Source organism: Hemitrygon akajei, chromosome 1 (assembly GCF_048418815.1).
Source record: "Hemitrygon akajei chromosome 1, sHemAka1.3, whole genome shotgun sequence".
In the NCBI taxonomy this organism is placed as follows: domain Eukaryota; kingdom Metazoa; phylum Chordata; class Chondrichthyes; order Myliobatiformes; family Dasyatidae; genus Hemitrygon; species Hemitrygon akajei.
Window position 1 is genome coordinate 218588979 of NC_133124.1, and position 21727 is coordinate 218610705.

General features: G+C 45.1%; 1 protein-coding gene across 2 annotated transcripts in view; it reads right to left on the reverse strand.

Moving 5' to 3' along the window:
- Nucleotides 1-21727, reverse strand: part of LOC140735910 (phytanoyl-CoA hydroxylase-interacting protein-like) — an 89779-nt gene that overhangs the window by 15692 nt on the left and 52360 nt on the right. The window contains exon 2 of one of the 2 annotated variants that reach the window (XM_073061520.1): nt 8478-8664. In XM_073061520.1, the coding sequence (XP_072917621.1) occupies nt 8478-8642 (165 nt within the window). In that variant the 5' untranslated portion in view covers nt 8643-8664. The remainder of the gene's footprint in view (nt 1-8477; nt 8665-21727) is intronic. The other variant, XM_073061512.1, reaches the window with a different exon arrangement.

Consider the following 21727-nt stretch of genomic DNA (forward strand, 5'->3'; position numbering starts at 1 on the left):
AGGACGTGGAAACTATAGAAAGGGTGCAGAGGAGATTTCCAAGGATGTTGCCTGGATTGGGGAGCATGCCTTATGAGAATAGGTTGAATGAACTCGGCTTTTTCTCCTTGGAAAAAACTGTAAATTACAGTAAGTATGCATATATTAAATAGTTAAATTGATTACTAGTGCAAAAACAGAAATAAAAAAAATAGTGAAATAGTGTTCATGAGGGTCAATGTCCATTCTGAAATCTGATGGCAGAGGTAAGAAGCTGTTCCTGAATCATTGAGTGTGTGTCTTGAGGCTCCTGTACCTCCTCCCTGATGGTAGCAATGAGAAAAGGACAAGTCCTGAGTGATGGGGATCCTTAGTGATGGACACCACCTTTTTAAAGCATTGTTCCTTGAAGATATCCTGGATGCCTCAGAGGCTAGTGTCCATGATGGAAGCTGACTAAACTAGTTCTTATCTAGAGAAGGTTAAGAGGGGGACATGACTCCGATACTGTGTATAAAACTATGAGAGCATAGATTGGGAAACCTTTCCCCCACATCAGCAGAAGAGAATGTCAGAAGGCATGGGCTTAGTGTAAGGGGGATGATTTTAGAGCAGATTTTATTTATGCCATGGACCAATACCATCAAGCAGGGGTTCCCAGGTTGGGAACCTCTGCACTTGAGAATTCTGAGGGGGAACTTTTACACACAGAGAGTGGAGAGAGATTAAAGAGGGAGAGAGATTAGCTTTACTTGTCACATGTACATCAAAACATACAGTTAGTATGATGACCAGTGCTGGCCGAGGATGTGCGGGGGCAGCCCACAAGTGTCGCCATGCTTCCAGTGCCAACGTAGCATGCCCACAACTTACCGACCCTATCCCTGAGCCGTATGTGGGAGGAAACGGGAGCACTTGTCAAAAACCCACTCCGTCATGGTGAGAATGTACAGCAGTGGGAGCTGAGCCCGGAATCGCTGGCGCTCTGAAGCGTTACACTAGCCACTCTGCTGCCATAGAACCACAGAACATTACAGCACAGAAACAGGCCTTTTGGCCCTTCTTGGCTGTGTTGAACTGTTTTTCTGCCTAGACCCACTGACCTGCCCCTGGACCATATCCCTCCATACACCTCTCATCCATGTACCTGTCCAAATTTACCTTAAATGTTAAAAGTGAGCCCACATTTACTACTTCATCTGGCGGCTCATTCCACACTCCCACCACTCTCTGCGTGAAGAAGCCCCCCCAATGTTCCCTTTAAACTTTTCCCCCTTCACCCTTAACCCATGTCCTCTGGTTTTTTTCTCCCCTATACCTATCATAATTTTATATACCTCTAACAAATCTCCCCTCATTCTTCTACGCTTCAGGGAATAAAGTCCTAACCTATTCAACCTTTCTCTGTAACTCAGTTTCTCAAGTCCCGGCAACATCCTTGTAAACCTTCTCTGCACTCTTTCAACCTTATTAATATCCTTCCTGTAATTCAGTGACCAAAACTGTACACAATACTCCAAATTCGGCCTTATACAACCTCACCATAACATTCCAACTCTTATACTCAATACTTTGACTTATAAAGGCCAATGTACCAAAAGCTCTCTTTAAGACCCTATCTACCTGTGACGCCACTTTTAGGGAATTTTGTATCTGTATTCCCAGATATTTACCGCTAGCAAAGTGAACTACTCGGGCCCTGGATGTTGTTTAGACTGTAGAGCGGCAGGTAACGGTTACCAGGGGGCAGTTACACGTTGCAGTTCATCTGCACGGAGATTTTTTTTAAAATCCCACATGAATCGCACCATTAGACAACAAATGAATATCTGTCAGTCCGCGGCGTGATGGTGTTTGATGTAAAGTGGGAGATGTCAGCACTATTTATTAGACAGGAAAGCATTACATAATTAAGGTGCATTGTTCTAATGAGTTGATTGAATGATTTGTTGCCCACACTCCGTAACAGGGGATGGTGGGGGGTGGGGGGGGGAATGCAATCAGTTGTCTGGGTCAAAACCAAGACCCAAACCTGCACCCGAGTTCCGTGCCCTTGCTGGGGTCGAGTGCTGTAGGGCAGTCCCGGGTCCTTCCCTCTCTCTGCCGGCCAGATGGTCTGTCAGAGCTGATCACACTCACACATTCATACACACTCACACTTGTACACACACACACATACTGAACGCACACGTACATACACGCTCTCATGCACACGCGCGTACACACCTACACACACACATATAGACGCACAGTCTCTCTGTCACACACACAGCTCTGCACCTGTGCCACTGTGACAGCCAGCTCCTCTCCCCGCTGGTAGCTCTCCGTCCATCTGCAGCCTCTATAACTGGCCAGCCCTCCCGCATTGCCCAGCCTTGGTGCTGGCAGTGATGCGGCGTAAACGCAGCCGGGCCCAGCGCGAACCCACACCCTCGGCGGGGAGAACACGGTGAGCGGGGAGAACACGGTGAGCGGGCATCCGGAGAGAGTCCAGGCTCCTCCAGCGGGTCCGAATGCCGCAGTCACCGAGCTGATTCCTCGCTAATGAGGTTCGTTAGGCAGCCCGACTGAGCGGCACTGTCTTGTGCCGCCTCTCTGCCTTATTCTCTCTCACGCACACGATGGAACTTCTGCGCAAATTGGTGGACGTTTCCATTAGCATCTTTACTATGAAGGATTTCTAAGACTTCTTGTGACAATCACCGAGAAGGTGTCATCTCAAAAGCAAACCTGTTATTTCCCCCTGCCTTAGCATTTCTAAACCTGCCTCTGTTAATCTGTCTCTCCCGCTGTGCACCTAGATTCTCTCTCTCACTCTCTATCTCTTTCACTCACTCTCTCTCTCTCACTCTGCCATCTCTCTTTCTATTGCTGACCTGCTTCTCTCTCTCTCTTACATTCTGCTTTGCTGCCCCCCCCTCTCTGACACTCTCTGCCTTGATCTCTCTCTGTCACTCTCAGCTTTGCTCCCCTCTCTCTCTCTGATGCACTCTAATTCACTCCCTCTCTCTGTCACCCTCTGCCTTAACCCCTCCGTCACTCTCTGTCTCACTCCCCCTCTCTCTCACTCTCTGTCTCACTCCCCCTCTCTCTGCCACTCTCAGCTTTGCTCCTCCCTCTCTCTGATGCTCTCTAATTCACTCCCTCTCTCTGTCACCCTCTGCCTTAACCCCCCCCCCGTCACTCTCTGTCTCACTCCCCCCTCTCTCTCACTCTATCTCACTCCCCCTCTCTCTGCCACTCTCAGCTTTGCTCCTCCCTCTCTCTGATGCACTCTAATTCACTCCCTCTCTCTCAGCCTTACTCCCCTCTCTGTCACTGTCTGTCTCACTCCTTCTCGCTCTCTGTCAATCCATCTCACTCCATCCCTGTCACCCTCTGCCTCACTGCCCCTCTCTCTGACACTGACTCCCCCCGGACACTCCCTGTCTCAGCCTGCCGGCTCTCTCTCTGACGAAGATAATGTTTCAGTTGGACAAACTCCTTTCCCTCCTCACAGATACCGCTTGACCTGCTGAGAGCATTTTCTGTGATTACGTGATTTCTGACATTGGCAGCTTTATTTTCGCGATGGTAATACAATTTGTGTTAGAACATTTTAAAAATCACCTATCATTTGGTGTTTGCTCCCTTCCTGGTGTATCCACCAGAAATAGCCGATAATAACTCTGAGTTGCCCCCGTATCAATAACAAACCAGGCCAAATATAGTTCCAAGGGACAGTTCAAATGGGTAACATCATCTGCCCCAGGATGTATCCTTTGGTGACCTTGTATAGTGTCGGTTATGATGGCCTCTAATCTGTGCTTTCCACTCTAGTAACTAGGGGAGTGACACGTGCCGGTCCAGATCAGGAGGGATATCAAAACAACACAGGCTGTGTAATGCCTCAGAAAGGCAGCGTCCATTATGAGGGTCCCCAGTCCCACCTCACTCACCACCTTCTCCTCATTACTACAGTCAGGGAGGATGGAACTGAATGTTTTAGGAAGAGTTTCTTCCCCTCTGCCATCAGATTTCTGAAGAGAACCTGAACAGCAACCTCTCTATTTTCATCCTTTTTTCAGAACATTTATTTCTTTCAGCAATTTATAGTATATTTTATGTATTGCACTGTACTGCTGGCGCAATATATAGATAGATAGATAGATACTTTATTCATCCCCATGGGGAAATTCAACTTTTGTCATATATATATGACCTATATATATGAATATATGTCATGTTTCCTTTGGTGGGAGAGTCTAGGAGCAGAGGACACAGCCTCAGAATAGAGGAATGTCCTTTTAGAATGGAGATGAGGAGGAATTTCTTTAGCCGGAGGGTGGTGAATCTGTGGAAATCATTGCCACAGACGGCTGTGGAGGACAAGTCATTGGGTACATTTAAGGCAGAGGCTGATAGATTATTGATTGGTCAGGGCATGAAGGGATACGGAGAGAAGGCAGGAGACTGGGGCTGAGAGGGAAAATGATTCAGCCATGATGAAATGGTGGAGCAGACTCGATGGGCCAAATGGCCTAATTCTGCTCCTATATCTTATAGTATTGTGATTCTGATCTGATTCTAAGGAGAAGAAAGTCTGATCAAGACTGTTATAGAATCCTGGCATTATATAGCTCAGATATAGGACCTTGGCTTAGTTTATCCTTTCCAAGCTAATTCCATTTATCTGCCTACAGCCCATTTCCTTTTAAATCTTTCCTATCTATGTACTTGTTTGTTCAAGCATCTTTTAAACATTGTAAATGTGGTAGGTTGGAGATACGTCTCTACCAAAGGAGGTGTAAGGTGCTCCTTCCCTCCACTAGCCTGCAGGTCACCCTCGGGCAAGGTGTAGCACCTGCTTAGCCCCCGATCAGGGTCAGGTGAAGCCATGGGAGCAGGTGGTGGACGGTCGTATGAGCAGCTGGTGCAGATCACAAGTCCTGGTTATGTGACCACTGACACCAGGCAGACAGTCTCTGAAGAGTATTGATAATGGCTGGATTCACCCATCTTGTAAAGACACTGTCCAGATGGCAGCAATGGCAAACCACTTCCGTAGAAAAATTTGTCAGGAACAATCGTGGTCATGGAAAGACTGAGATTGCCCACGTCATACAACACAGTGCATAACGAACAAAGTGTGGAGTACAGCGGGGTAGTGTAGCATTTAGCTTAACGTCATTACAGCACCAGCAATCCGGAAAGAGCTATTCATTAGGAAATCAGATTCTGAAAGGAAGATGGTGGGGGTGACGTGTGCTTGAAGTAATGCTATTATGATACCAGTTCAATTCCCACGCTGTCTGTAAGGAGTTTGTACGTTCTACCCATGAACACATGGCTTTCCTCTGGGTGCTCTGGTTTCTGCCCACATTCTAAAGACTTATGGGTTAGCAGGTTAATTGGTCACATGCAAGTAATTGGGCCAGAAGGGTCTGTACCATGCTGGACCTCGAAATAAATATTATTTCGAAATAAATAAATATAAAGATTTTGAAAAGATGAAACAAATCGTAAAAGATTGTAACTTAATATCTTAAAGATCATAACTCCTTTAGATGTGTAGTGGGGAGTACATTGACTGGCTGCATCACAGCCTTGTACAGAAGCACCAATGCCTTTGAACAGAAAAATCCTACAAAAAGTCGTGGATTCAGCCCAGTTCATCACGAGTGAAGCCCTCCCAACTACTGAGCACATCTACATGAAATGCTGATGAAAGAAAGCAACATCCATCAACCCAGATCCCCACCACCCAGACCATGCTCTCTTCTCACTGCTGCCATCAGGGACCCCCACCACCCAGGCCATGCTCTCTCCTCACCGCTGCCATCAGGGACCCCCACCACCCAGGCCACGCTCTCTTCTCACTGCTGCCATCAGGGACCCCCACCACCCAGACCATGCTCTCTTCTCACTGCTGCCATCAGGATCCCCACCACCCAGGCCACGCTCTCTTCTCACTGCTGCCATCAGGACCCCCACCACCCAGGCCATGCTCTCTTCTCACTGCTGCCATCAGGACCCCCACCACCCGGGCCATGCTCTCTCCTCACTGCTGCCAGCAGGTAGAAGGTACAAGAGCCTCAGGACTCACACCACCAGGTTCAAGAACAGTTACTACCCCACAACCATCAGGCTCTTGAACAAAAGATGATAACTACATTCAGCTTTACATGCCCCATCATTGAAATGTTCCCATAACCAATGATCTCACTTTAAGGACTCTTTATCTCATTATCTCATGTTCTTGTTACTTAATGGTATTTATTTATATTTGCATTTGCAGAGTTTGTTGCCTTCTGCACTCTGGTTGATCTTTCATTGATCCTGTTATAATTACTGCTCTATAGATTTGTTGCATATGCCCACAAGAAAATATATCTCAGAGTTGTTTATGGTGACATATTAGTACCTTGATAATAAATTTACTTTGAACTTTGATCTACAGAAATACTTTATGATGATTAAAATACCTTAACGTGTTGCATCTCTAAATATTTGGGGCGGCATGGTAGTGTAGTGATTAGCACAATGCTTTTACAGTATCAGCAACCCGGGTTCAATTTCCGCCACTGTCTGTAAGGAGTTTGTACGTTCTCCCCGTGACCGCGTGAGTTTCCTCCGAGTGCTCCAGTTTCCTCCCGCAGTCCAAAGACATACCAGTGGGTAGGTTATTGTAATTGGTGATTGTAAATTGTCCCATGATTAGGCCTGGATTAAATTGGGTGATTGCTGGACAGCACGGTTTGAAGGGCCAGAAGGACCTATACTGCACTGTATCTCAATTAATAAATTAAAAATAATTATATGTCTCTTCTGTGCTATAATAGTATAGAGATTGGGTATGGCAGTAATAATCCACAGAATTGGAGGTGAGTTCAAATTGATCTTAATTTCATTAGTTCAGTAAACAAAAATTAAAGAGCATATACTAATAATGGGGACTATTAATGAAGATAAAGTGTATATATCAGTAATTATGACCATTAATTAATAAAAAATACATTAATCAGAATCAGAATCAGGTTTAATATCACTGGCATATGTGGTGAAATTTGTTAATTTGTGGCAGCAGTACAGTCCAATACATAATAAAAACTGTGAATTACTGTAAGTATATATAATATTTATTTATTGATTTAATAGTTACATAAGTAGTGCAAAAAGTAATGAGGTGGTGTTCATGGATTCAATGTCCATTCAGAAACCTGATGGCAGAGAGGAATAAGCTTTTCCTAAATCAGTGAGTGTGTGCCTTCAGGCTTCTCTACCTCCTTCCTGATGGTAACAATGAGAAGAGAGCATGTCCTGGGTGATGGGGATCCTTAATGATAGATGCTACCTTTTGAAATGTCACTCCTTGAAGATGTCCTGGATGCTGCAGGTGGCCAGTAATATGGACCATGATCAATAAGAATGAATTAATAAAGATTATCAACTCAAGGTACACTCAGTAGCCATTCTATTAGGTACACCTGTGTACCTATTCTTTAATGCAAATATCTAATCAGCCTATCATGTGGCAGCAATTCAGTACATAAAAGCATGGTTAAAAGGTTCAGTTATTGTTCAGATCAAACATCGTAATGGGGAAGAAATGTGATCTAACCCTAACTTTGACCATGGGATGATGGTTGGTGCCAGATGGGGTGGTTTGAGTATCTCAGAAACTGATCTCCTGGAATTTTAATGCATAACAGTGTCTAGATTTTACAGAGAATTATGGAAAAAACAAAAAAAAAATCCAGTGAGCAGCTGTTCTGAGAGCAAAAATGCCTTGTTAATGGGAGAGGTCAGAGGAGAATGGTTCAAACTGACAGGAAGATGACGGTAACTCAAATAACCACATTACAACAGTGGTGTGCAGAAGAGCATCTCTAAACACAAAACACATTGAACCTTGAAGTGGATGGGCTACAACAGCAGAAGACCACAAACTCAGTGAGTGTAGATCTTCATAACTTTATGAAGATGTACACTGGGTGTAGTTTAATTAATAAATAAAGATGATGATGTGTATCAGTAATTGGGGTGCTATGGTAGGGTCATAGTTAACACAACTGCTTTACAGTACCAGTGACCCAGGTTTAACTCCCACCACTATCTGCAAGGAGTTTGTAACTTCTCCCCATGACCCCAGGGGTTTCCTCTGGGTGCTCTGGTTAAAAAGACATTCCAGTTGGTAGGTTAATTGGTCATTGTAAATTGTCCTGTGATTAAGCTAGAGTTAAATCGAACATTGCTGGGCAGTGTGTCTCAAAGGACCGGGAGGGCCTATTCCGTGCTGTATCTCAATAAATTAAACAAAAATGAATAATATAATTAATAATGGGGACCATTAATGAATTAAGATTAACGACAGAAAATAGATTTTAATGCACTTATAGTTAATAAATAAAGATTTAGAGGTGTATATCTGTAAGGGGGACTGTGAAAGTTCTGGGTTGTGTTTCATAGCAATTAGCCCATGTTCTTCAGGGGAGCAGGATTCCAACCAGTAACCTTACCCGGTGTTTGAACTTGTTGGAGTCTTTGTTTTCCTTCTTGTTGAGGTCCACAAAGTAATGTGTGATGCGCTCCCTGTCCTTCACATCGGTCTCCCAGCAGATCTTGAAGGAATCGCAGGTGATGTTGGTGATCTTGATGTTGCGGGGAGTGGACAGGAGCTCCATGTTACGTTTTCTCTCTGTGCTGCTGGCGGAGAGCGGAGAAAAAGTCAGTCACAATACTCAGTACTATTGCTAAGTGGCTCCCAAACCCCTTCACTCTGCTTAGGGAGATGTGCAAAGTGAAATGATTCTTAACAATTCACGCTTTGCGGCAAACAAGTTCTTGACGTTTGCTACATTAATGCATCCCAACATTCCATGGTGTTGTGTCAACATTAGAAGTTGGGCTTCATGGTCAGAGGAAGCAGGGTGGCAGAGTAGTTAGAACAACCGCTTTACAGAACCAGCGATCACCAGCTGGGGTTCAATTCCCTCTGCTGCCTGTAAGGACCTCGTATGTTCTCCCCGTGACCACATGGGTTTCCTCCAGGGGCTCCGGTTTCCTCCCACATCCCAAAAAAGGTACAGGTTAAGATTAGTAAGTTGTGGGCATGCTACGCTGGTGCCAGAGGTGCCCCCAGCACAATCCTTGACACAAACAACACATTTCACTGAACGTATGCTTCAATGGACATGTGGTAATTAAAGCAAATCTTTAAATACCTTTCATCTTTAGACCTTTAGAATTTGAGCCAGCCTGCCGTGCCTTCACCTGTCGGGGAAGTTGGCCAGCACCCAAGGAAGCCTGGAGCTTCCAGGGCCACCTGGCGATGGAGGGCCAGGGATCTGCGGCGGCTCCTCGTATAACGGCTGCTCCGCACCCTTCTCATCAGCCACTGGAAGAAGTTGTTTCCATAGGGAATGGAGGGATATGGACCATGTGCAGGCAAAAGAGATTTAGTTCAATTCAGCACAGGCTTTTTGGGCAGAAGGGCCTGTTCCTGTGCTGTACCGTTCTACACCCCGTGGCCACTTTATTGGGTACTCCTGTGCACCTAATGCAAATCGCACATGATGTAATGCACGCATTAATGCAGGTATCTAACTTGCCAATCGTTTGGTGTAGTGTTTCAGGAGAACGTGAGGAGGGACTTCTTCACTCAGAGGGTGGTGAAAGTGTGGAACGAGCTGGCAGTGCAAGTGGTGGATGTGGGGTTGATTTCAACATTTAAGAGAAATTTGGTCAGGTAAATGGATGGATGGGTATGGTTCAAGCGCAGGTCAATGGGAGTAGGCAGATTAACGGTTTGGCATAGATTAGATGGGCTGAAGGGCCTGTTTTCTGTACTGCAGTTTTCTATGACTATCACTAATCATGTTGCAGCAGCTCAATGCATAAAAGCACACAGACATGGTCAAGAGGTTCAGTTGTTGTTCAGTCCAAACAGAATGGGGACGAAAAGGGGTGCCACAGTAGTGTAGTGGTTAGCGCGACACTTGGCACGTTGGAGTTCAGAGTTCAAATCCTCTGTAAGCAAGTTTGTACTTTCCTTTCCATATGTGCATTGGTTTCCTCTAGTTTCTGATGTTTTGCTCCACAGTCCAAATACGTACAGGTTAGTAGATTAATTGGTCATTACAAATTGTGATTAGGTTAGGGTTAAATTGGTTGGTTGCTCGGTGACATGGCTCAAGGGGCTGGAAGGGCCTGTTCTATGCTGTATCTCTAAATAAATAAATAAACGTAATCTAAATCCCTTTGGCTGTGGAATGATGGTTAGTGCCAGACAGGGTGGTTTGAGTATCTTAGAAACCGCTGATCTCCTGGGATTTTCACACACAACAGCCCGTAGAGTTTACAGGGAATGGTGCAAAAAAATCAAAAAAAAATCCAGCGAGGAAGGAAGTCTGTGGATGAAATCACCTTGTTAATGAGAGAGCTCGGAGGAGAACAGCCAGACTGGTTCAAGCTGACAGGATGGTGACAGTAACTCAAATAACCACACGTTACAACAGTGGTGTGCAGAAGGGCATCACTGAACGCACAACACGTCAAACCTTGAAGTGGATGGGCCACAGCAGCAGAAGACCTGACACTCAGTGCTCACTTTATTGGGAACAGGAGGTATCTAATTAAGTGAACACTGAGCGCACGTTTTGCAGAAATGGAGATTTGAAGGGGAAAGATAGAGCAGGGAGATCGTGAAGAGTTAAGGAGAATTTGTAGCCATGAAGTCAGCCAGTTGTGGGCTGCCACCCTTCAGAGATACATCCTGAGTTATCACCTCCTGAATATGACATTTGTATGACCCTGGTTGTAGGTTTAGCCTTAATCGGGGTACTTAAGATCTGAACTGACACATGGCATGATAATCTAATCCGGTCAATTTCCTTCTGTGATATTATTGTGAGCTATTGGCCTTTAATTAGGAAGTACAGAAGTACGATTCCATTTTAAAAATATTGATCGTGGCATATTTGAACTCAGGCTGACCCAATGGTATTGGCCAATCATTTTAACGTAATGTAATCACCGAGGGAGCTTAATTAATGACGTGGCGTGGTGCACTGATACCAAAGCCTCTGGGCAGTATAATTACTAATAATGGGTTCAAGGACAAGAGTTAATCTTCCAAACGGAAACCATCAGGGTGGCTTGTAACTTTTTGGAACATGTCCATTAAGTGAGGTTGCACACAGTGGAGGAATGCATAATGAATCAGCTATTTACAATTACTGTTTTCGCATGAAGTTGCAATTATGTGCCAGTAATGTGGAATTATTAATCAAGATAATAAAGTAAAGAATCAGGGTGGCTGATGGAGAGAGCTTATTAATTAGGAAATCAGATTATTAAAGGAAGGCAGTGGAGACGGTGTGTGTTTGAGGTGGCATGGTAACGTAACGCTATTACAGTACTAGACACCCGTGTTCAACTCCTGCCGCGACTGTAAGGAGTTTGTACGTCCTCCCCATGACCACGTGGTGGTTCCTCCCACGTTCCAAAGACGCACGGGTTAGGGGTAGGTAGTGAGTTGTGGACATGCAATGTTGGCGCTGGAAGTGGGCGACATACCAAATTCCTGAGCCTCCTGAGGAAGTAGAGATGAGACTGAGCTTTCTTAGGCATGGTGTCCACGTGGTTGGGCCAGGAGAATCAGCAGTGGTAATACTTACACCTAGGGGGTTGTAGCTCTCAGCAATCTGTACCCAAGGCTGGTGAGGCTTCAGAGGCAGAGGTGGAATGGCCTCAAGGGCAGCTTCTATCCCACTGGGGGGAACTTGAGCAGAAGTGTGTGAGAGACGTTAAGGTATTGGGTGGTAGGGTGAGAGATGGTGGGTGGATAGTGGAGGGCTGGGAATGAGTGAGGGACAAGGGTGAGATTGTTGGCTCCAGAGGGTGAGTATTAAGGGAGGGAATAGGTGGACTCAAGGGTGTGGAGCAACTCCAGGAGAGAGTGGACTGAAGGGAGATAATGGGAGGTAGTGGCTCAGTGGACGAGAAGGTAGGGGAGGTGGTGGGGGTGGGAAAGAGGATCTGTGCGTCTCTTGTCATTTGTGACCCTCTCAATGATCTTAATCTGAATGTATGCAGGATTCAATCATTAAAACAAATGTTCGGAAACTGAAATACTTCATCTCTTGTTGCCATGGCGATGTTAAATCTCTCAACAGAAGAATGCTGATTATAAAGAAATATCTCACACAGGTTCAGCCGCTCAGTGTTTGAACCCTTGCTCGTTATTTCTTTTCCACGTTGTGTGGCAAACACCTTTAAGATGCCTCATGTTCCTCGTGTTCCATCTTTTAAGATCAGATTCATTTATTTATCACACGTACATCAGCACGCAGTGAAATGCGTCATTTGTGTTAACAACCAAGACAACCTAAGGATGTGCAGGGGGCAGCCCGCAAGTGCTGCCCCACTTTCTGGCGCCAACAAAGCGTGCCCACAATATTCAGTAGAACAACAACTGAACAAACCCCTTTCATCACGCACACACCCGGACACACACTCTCACACTTCTCCAACCCCAGGTTCCGACGCCTCCAGTCTCCACTGGGCTCCTGGACTTGCAGATATCTGGCCTACGACATCCCCGGTGGACTCGCAGTCCCAAATCTTCAGCAATCGGTCCTCAACTTCCAGACTTCAAATCAACCTTCATGCTTCGATAGGATTTAATTTACCGACTTTATGCTCCAAGTTCATTTCCCTAATACTACAGATCACACTGTTGACTTGCTTCCTTGCTAGAAATTTTTATCTCCTTACCCATCCATCATCATACATTTGGGTTGTTCCCTCTCTCCCGAATTGCCCTGTGAAGATATAGTCTGTGAATTATGAGGATGCAGAACTGGTTTGAACCTGAAATTCTGATTCTCTCTCTCCGTGGATGCTGCCTTACCTGCTGAGTGCTTCCACCATTTACAGTTTCATTTCAGATTTCTAGCCTCTTTAGTCTAAGTTTTGATTTTTAAGATTTAAGGTTCATTTAATATCAGAGAATTTCAGTATACAACCTGAAATTCGTACTCTCCACAGACATTCACAAAACAAGAAACCCCATAGAATGAATTATAGAAACATCGAAGCCCCAAAACCCTCCCTTATCCCTCCCATCGCACAAATGCAAAAGCCCCCAAAGTGACCCTGATATAGAGTCCAACAAAACTATAGTCCATAGCCCAGCACTTCAGTATCTCACCAGCGAGGGAGAGAGACGTCACTTCTGCAATAAAGAGAGTGGGAGACCAGCAACTCACTGTTTTAGACTCTGATTTCTTATTGCTTGAAGAAGCTCTATTAATACCAGCCTTTGACACCAATGAGTCCACCTACCCCCTCACTTAGTCCCCTCCCTCCCTCTACCCCTCTCATATCCATCAGCTCTGTCATCGAAACATCGGTTATAATTGATACCTGTACCCAGCTGGAAGCCCAAGAAGAGTTTATTCGGGTTAATAGGTTAATTGGTGACATTAACGTGGGTGTAATTGGGCAGTGCAGTATATGGGAAATAAATCAAAATAAACTTAATGGGCTTAATAAACCTACCAACCCTTACGTTCGAAATCCATAGGTCAACACAAAGTTAAGAGTGAATTTATTATCATTGTATGTATATGCTACCATATCCACTTTAGAAACTCTCTCACACAGGTTTCCTGTCATTGTTGGACATGATGGGCAACCACCATACTACCTAGGGAAACATTTACAGGAAAAAAATAAATGCAATAGAGTTTTACAAAAAAACATACATACCGAGACTTAGACTGATAACCACCAAACAGGGGCACCCAGGAAGTCACAGAGGGATCATGCAAACTCCACAGAGTTTGGAGGTGAGGGCAATAGAGCTCTGGATGAATCACTGTGTCACGTGCAGCCAATTTTCTGATGGCTATGAAATTTCTGATTTGTGGATCTGGATATTTGGAGATGTCATGGTTTGGGAGTTTATTTCAAGAGAGCTGTTGCCATCTTAGCAAATCCAATATGGAAAACTAATTGCTTTAATAGTTTTCCCATTATGCCTGTGTCCGGAGATGAAGGAGGGTAAAGAGTGAAGCCAATGTGAGCTACACCAATCTCTTCAGCAACACACACAAAGTGCTGGAGGAAATCAGCAGGTCAGGCAGCATCAATGGAGAGGAGGAAACAGGCGATGTTTTGGGCTGAGGCCCTTCATCAGGACTGGAAAGGAAGGGAGCAGAATCCAGAAGAAGAAGGTGGGGAGAGGGGGAAGGAATACAAGCTGGCAGGTGATTGGTGAGACCAGGTGAGGGGGAAGCTGGGTGGGTGGGGCAGGGAGGATGAAGTAAGAAGCTGGGAAGTGATAGGTGGAAGAGGTAAAGGGCTGGAGAAGAAGGAATCCTACTGAAGAGGGGAGTGGACCATGGAAGGAGGTGTATGGGGCATCATAGGGAGGTGATAGGCCGATTAGAAATCTGGAGGAACTCAGCAGGTCAATCAGCATCTATGGAGAGGAATAAACTGCTGATTCTTTAGGCTGAGATTGGGAAGGAATGGGGTAGAAGCCATAATAAGAAGTGGGGGATGGGTGGGATTACAAGATGGCGCCTGATAGGTGAGGAAAATCCCGGTTTAAGGTAAGAGGAAATGAACAGGATCTGAGGGGCAGGTTCATCAAGACCAGAAAGGAAGGGAGCCATTTCTAGCTTCTGTCCCCTTCCTTTTCAGTAGTGATGAATGGTCTTGGCCTGAACTGTCAACTGTTTATTCCCCTGCCTGACCTGCTGAGTTCTCAAAGGAAAGAAGAAGATGAGATTTATTTGTCACAGGTAAATCAAAACAGAAACATGCAGTGAAATGGATTTTTGGTACCATCGTTTTCGTGATGTGCTGGGGGCAGCCTGCAAGTGTTGCTATGCCTCTGGTACCAACATAGCCTGCCCACAACTCGCTAACCCTAGTGGTACATCTTTGGAATGCTGGAGTAAACCCTCCTGCTTCTCTTTCTCTCACGGTCCACTCTCCTCTCCTATCAGATTCCTTCCTCTCCAGCCCTCTACCTTTCCCACCCACCTGGCTTCACCTGTCACCAACTAGCTATCCTCCTTCCCCTCACTCCCCCCTTTTTATTCTGGCATCTTCCCCCTTCCTTTCCAGTTCTGAGGAAGGGTCTCAGCCTGAAATGTCGACTGTTCATTCCTCTCCGTAGATGCTGCCTGACCTGCTGAGTTCCTCCAGCATTTTGTGTGTGTTGCTCTGGATTTCCAGCATCTGCAGAATCTCTTGCGTCTTTGACCTCTTCAACCTGTTCAGTGTGGATGCCGACTCAAATATCAGTGAGCACAAGGAGCAGCAGGAAAGAAGGTCAGGACCTTGTACTAATGGAGGAATATAATAGTGGGATAGTTACTGGAGAAGGTCAATGAGACAGGCATAGTGCCTGGGGTCAGCAGTCAATGACAAAGAGGCAGGATTGAGGACAGAAGGAGAGGTATTACTGGACTCAAGTGCTTGGGAGAGGAATAGAATCATAGAGCACTACAGCACTGAAACAGGCCTTTCAGCCCATCTTGTCCATGCCAAACTAAAATCCTGGCTAGTCACATTAACCTGCACTGGACCACTGCCCTTCACACCCTCCCATCCACGTACCCCTGAGCATTGAAATCAAACCCGCATCCACTACATCAGCTATCAGCTCATTCCACACTCTCATAGCACTCTGAGAGAAGATCCCCTCATGCCCCCCTTAAATATTACACCTTTCACCCTTCATCTGCATTCAGTATCCACTTTATTAGGTACACCTGTCGTTAATGCAAATATCTAATCAGCCAATCATGTGGCAGCAACTCAATGAATAAAAGCATGCAGACATGGTCAAGAGGTTCAGCTGTTGTTCAGGCCCAAACATCAGGATGGGGAAGAAATATGTTCTAAGTGACTTTGGCCAAGGAATGATTGTTGGTGTCAGATGGGGTGGTTCCAATATCTTAGAAGCTGCTCATCTCTTGGGATTTTCACACGCAACAGTCTCTAGAGTTTATAGAGAATGGTATAAAAAGGAAAAAAATATCAGTGAGCAGCAGACCTGAGGGTGAAACACCTTGTTAATGAGAGAGATCAGAGGAGAATGACCAGACTGGTTCAAGCTGACAGGAAGGTGACAGTAACTCAAACAACCACACGTTACAACAGTGGAGTGTACAAGAGCGTCTCTGAGTACACAGCACATTGAACCTTGAAGTGGATGGGCTACAGCAGCAGAAGACCATGAACATACACTCAGTGATCACTTCGTAAGGTACAGGAAGATCTGGTCTCACCTAACCTCAGTGGAAAAAGGCTGCTTGAACTTATCTTGTCTATCAACATCATCATCATCATCATCATCATCATCATCATGTGCCATGTCATATGACCACGACCATGATTGTTGTTGGCAAATTTGTCTAAAGAAAGCAGTTTTCCAGTGCCTTCTTCTGGGCAGTGTCTTTACAAGTCGGGTGACCCCAGCCATTATCAATACCCTTCAGAGATTGTCTGCCTGGTGTCAGTGGTCACATAACCAGGACTTGTGATCTGCACCAGCTGCTCATACGACCATCCACCACCTGCTCCCATGGCTTCACTTAACCCTGACCGTGGGCTAAGCAGGTGCTACACCTTGCCTAAGGGTCACCTGTAGGCTAACGGAGGGAAGGAGTGCCTTACTCCTCTTTTGGTGGAGATGTATCTCCTCCCTACTATTCAACTCTATCTTTATCCTTCATAATTTTGTATACCTCTTTTAAATCTTCCCTCATTCTATTATGCTCCAAGAAATAAAGCCCTGATTTACTCAACTTTTCCCTATGGTCTAGTCCAATATGGAAGGGTGGTGGTTTCATGGGCTTGAGGTGGTAGTTGGAACTGAGGTGCACTTTGAGAAGGTAGACATGGGCGAAGTGGCCAGATAGGATTGAGGAGTGCAGAGAGAAATGTACAGATTGGCTTGGCCTCTTCCTATTAAAGGGAGCAGAGATGTTTGTGGAGGTTAAAATATAATTGGACACTGTGATGCATAAATTGTAGTTCCTGTGAGCTGGCAAATTGGTAAAACAGTCATGTTTCACCTCTGATTTTCCCTTCTGTTTATAAAATAATGAAGTAAAAGACATGTTATGGTAATAATGTATTTATATTCAAGGAGCATCTACAATGCAACAAATTTCTACAGATTACCATGGAGAGGATTCTAGCTGGCTACATCGCTGTCTGATATGGGGGTGCCAACGCACAGGATCAGAAAAATCTGCAAAGCATTGTAAACTCAGCCAGCTCCATCATGAGCACTAGCCTCCCCAGCATCCTGGACAGCTTGAAAGAGCGATGCCTCAAAACGGCATCCATCATTAAGCACCCCCATCACCCAGGACATGCCCTCTTCGCACTGCTACAGAAGCCCGAAGACACACATTCAGCAATTCAGGAGAAGCTTCTTTCCCTCTGCCACTTGGGTTTTGAATGGACATTGAACCCATGAACAGCACCTCACTAGTTTTTTTGCACTACTTATTTAATTATATATATACACACACACACCACATGCACGCACACACACATGCGCGCACACGCACGCACGCACACATGCACACACACACACACACACACACACATTCTTACTGTAATGCACAGGTTTATTATTTATTTCTTTATTGCGATACAGCACGGAATAGGGAATAGCCTCTACTGGCCCTTTGCGAACACAGCCCAGCAATCCCCTATTCAATCCTAGACTAATCATAGGACAATTTCCGATGATCAGTTAACCTACCAACCTGTAAGTGTTAGGACTGTGGGAGGAAACCAGAGCACCTGGAGGAAACCCACAGTCACAGGGAGAACAGGCGGGATGCCTGTACTGCTGCCACAAATCCGCAAATGGCATGACATATGCCGGTGATATTGAAGCCTGATTCGGATTCTGGTTCTGGTACAGTGTATGTTTCCTGTGGTAACCTGGACGAGTACTGCAGTGGACTGATCCTCTTTGTAAGCTGTGCGGTGCTCGGGGATGGTACTTATTGCCCTTTCACTCTCACACCCTCCCAATGCATCAGAATAAGAAGTTGGGGCGGGGGTGGAAGGAGGATAGCTGGAAGGTGATAGGTGGAGCCAGGTGGGTGGGAAAGGTAAAAGGCTGGAGAGGAAGGAATCGGGTAGGAGAGGAGAGTGGACCATAGGAGAAAGGAAAAAAGGAGGAGATGTGGTGAACTAGATATACCTGTCTGACTGCTCCTGTGGCTCCTCCCACAGACCCTGCTGACTGCTCCTGTGGCTCCTCCCACAGACCCCTGTATAAAGGTGACTGTGGGCTGCTGCTCTCCCTCATTTTCCCCAGGATGTAGTGCTGTTTATTCTTCCAGTCAATAAAAGCCGATATCTCACTTCCTAAGTCTCAGCGTGAGTTATTGATGGTGCATCAAGAGCAAAAGTGAGGTGATAGGGAGGTGAGCAGAACTGGTAAGGGGCCAGAGTGGGGACTAGAGGAAGAGGGGAGTGAGAGGGATGTTTTTTTCACCAGAAGGAGAAATCGATATTCATGCCGTAGGTTGGAGGGTACCCAGGCGGAATACAAGGTGCTGCTCCTCCACCCTGAGGGTGGCCTCATTGTGGCACACGAGGAGGTCCTGCGCTGACATATGGAATGGGAATGGGAATCAGAATTAAAATGCTTGTCCACCGGAATGTTCCACTTCGGACAGATAGAGCGGAGGTACTTGATGAAGCGGCTCCCCAGTTTATGACGGGTTTCACCAATGCAGACTGTACATTGTACATTGAATGCAGAATGTAGATTCTCCAGCCCTTTACTTTTCCTACCAGCCTGACTTCACCTATCACCTTCCAGCTAGTCCTCCTTCCCCTGCCCCAACCTTCTTATTCTGTCATCTTCCCCCTTCCTTCCTTGTCTTGAAGAAGGGTCTTGGCCTGAAACGTCAACTGTTTATTCATTTCCATAGATGCTACCTGACCTACTGAGTTCCTCCAGCATTTCCAACATCCTGGAATTTCACTGTTGTGGATTTAATTGTAGCCTTAAATCACCTGAGTCCCAACTCCCCACCATCCTTTCTGAGAGAATGGATTCTCAGAAACTCCAGGGTCATGGTTGGCCTCTGTGGCTGCTTTTGGCACTAATGGCCAATTGTGGGCAGAGGTTTTTGTAGGACCTTACTTACACAAAAGCTAATTCCCATTGATTTTTGCAAGTGAATTGGATGAGGAGGTGGAAGGGTAGGTTAGTAAGTTTGCAGAGGACATCAAGGCTAGTGAAGTTGTGGAAAGTGTAGAACATTGTTGTAGTTACAATGGGTGATCAACAGGATGCAGAGCTGGGCTGTGAAGTGGCAGGTGGAGTTCAACCCAGAGAAATGAGAAGTGATTCATTTTGAAAGGTGAAATTTGAAGGCAGAGTACAGAGGTAATGATAGGCTTCTTGGCGGTGTGGAAGAACGGTGAGATCTTTGAGCTCACATGCATAGATCTCTCAAAGTTGCCATGCAAGTTAATAGGGTGGTTAAGAAAGCGTATGGTATGTTCTCCTTCATTAGCTGGGGATTGGAGTTCAAGAGTTGCAAGGTAATGTTGCAGCTCTATTAAACTCTGGCTAGAACACGTTTGGAATATTGTGCTCAATTCTGGTCATCTCATTATAGGAAAGATGTGGAAGCTTTAGAGAGGGTGTAGAGGAGATTTATCAGGATGCTGCCTGGATTAGAGAGCATGTCTTATGAAAGTAAGTTGAGCAAGCGAGGGCTTTTCACTTTGGAGTGAAGGAGGATGAGAGGTGACTTGATAGAGGTGTACAAGATGATAAGAGACAATATGCCATTTTTACACAAGGAGTGGTAGGTTCATGGAACACCCTGCCAGGGATGGTGGTAGAGGCAGATACACTAGGGATATCTTAGATAGGTACATGTTCCAGAATTGAAATGTTCCCACAACCAGTGGACCCACTTTGAAGGACTCTTTGTCTCATGTTCACGATATTTATTGCTTATTTATCTATCTATCTATTTATGTATGTATGTATGTATTTATTTATTTATTTCTAATTTTGTATTTACACGGTTTGTTATCTTCTGCACTCTGGTTGAACTCCCAAGTTGGTGTGGTCTTTCATTGATAATGTTATAGTTACTATTCTATAGATTTATTGAGTATTCTGGTGAGGAAATGAATCTCGGGGTTGTATATGGTGACATAAATGTACTTTGATAATAAAACTTACTTAGAACTTTGAACTTTGAAAGATGGACAAATGGATGGAAGGGTGAGATTGACGATAGAGTGGGTTAAGTGGTCAGCACAACGTCACAGGTCGAAGGGCCTGGGCTGAGCTGTAATAGTCTATGTTCTATGCTTTTGCCGTGGAGCAGCAAGCATACAAATGCAGTGGCTACAGGAAGACTGGAAATGTGGTTAGAAAGGAATGACAGGAGAGGCCGGGTTTGTTTTCTCCGGGGATAGAGGTGTATAAAATTATGAGAAGGGATGGATAGGGAAGATAGAAAAAGAAGTTCTTTTCATAAGAATTAGGCCATTTGGTGCATATCGTGTAGGCTCCGCCATTTAATCATGGCTGAGCGAAGTGGCTCTTGATAATTCATGGAGAGTATCAAACAATTTGCAAAGTATTTTGCTCTTAGCTACTTTAAAGTATCCCAACATTCCATGGAATCGAGTCAATATCAAAAGGCCAGCTTCCTTATCAGATCTCAAAGTCCTACAATTAACAACAATAGTTCAATAGTTCAACTTAATATCAGAGGATTATACAATATACAACCTGAAATTCTTGTTGCACAGATCTAATAGATTAATGTGCTGGTTACTGCCGTAAAACCATTTGCTTGTCCTTTCATAGATATTCCCTTTGTTCTGCATCATAAGACCCTAAGGTATAGGAGCAGAATTAGACCATTCAGTCTTCTCTGCATTCCATCATGGCTAATTTATTATCCCTCTCAACATCGTTCTCCAGCCTTCTCCACATAACTACTTGTACCACCCCACTTCCCACCTTATCTGTCTTATTCTGGCTTCTGCCCCCTTCCTTTCTCACCCTAAAGAAGTGTCTCAGCCCGAAACGTCGACCGCCTATTCCTCTCCATAGTTGCTGCCTGACCTGCTGAGTCCCTGCAGCATTTGGTGTGTGTTCGATATTAAAAACACTGGGTCGGTAACTTGCTGGCATTGCATTAGAGGGGATAATGTCAGGCGCTATTTCCATCCAGTACATTTGATACAATTAAACAGAGAATATTAAAAATAAATGAAACCTCTGGAGATCAAAAGGTGTCAAGTCAGTTGCATGATCACTGATGCAATAACATGGAACAAGTTGCCATTTTAAGTGAATATTTAACCTAACAATAATAGATGTAATATCTTGCATTTATAAAGTGCTAATAGTCCCACAGCACCTACAGGAACATTTACATGATTAGAAGATCATAAGATATAGAAACAGAATTAGGCCATTTGGCCCATCGAGTCTGCTCTGCTATTTCATCATGAGCGATCCAGTTTCTCTCTCAGCCCCAGTCTCCTGCCTTCTCCCCAAATCCCTTCATGCCCTGACCAATCAAAAATCTATTAACCTCTGCTTAAATATACCCAATACCCTGGCCTCCACAGCCGCCTGTGACATCAAATTCCACGGATTCACCAAACCATAAGGCCGATCAACACCTGCCCCCACTAACCACCCCCCCACACCCCAACCAACACTACT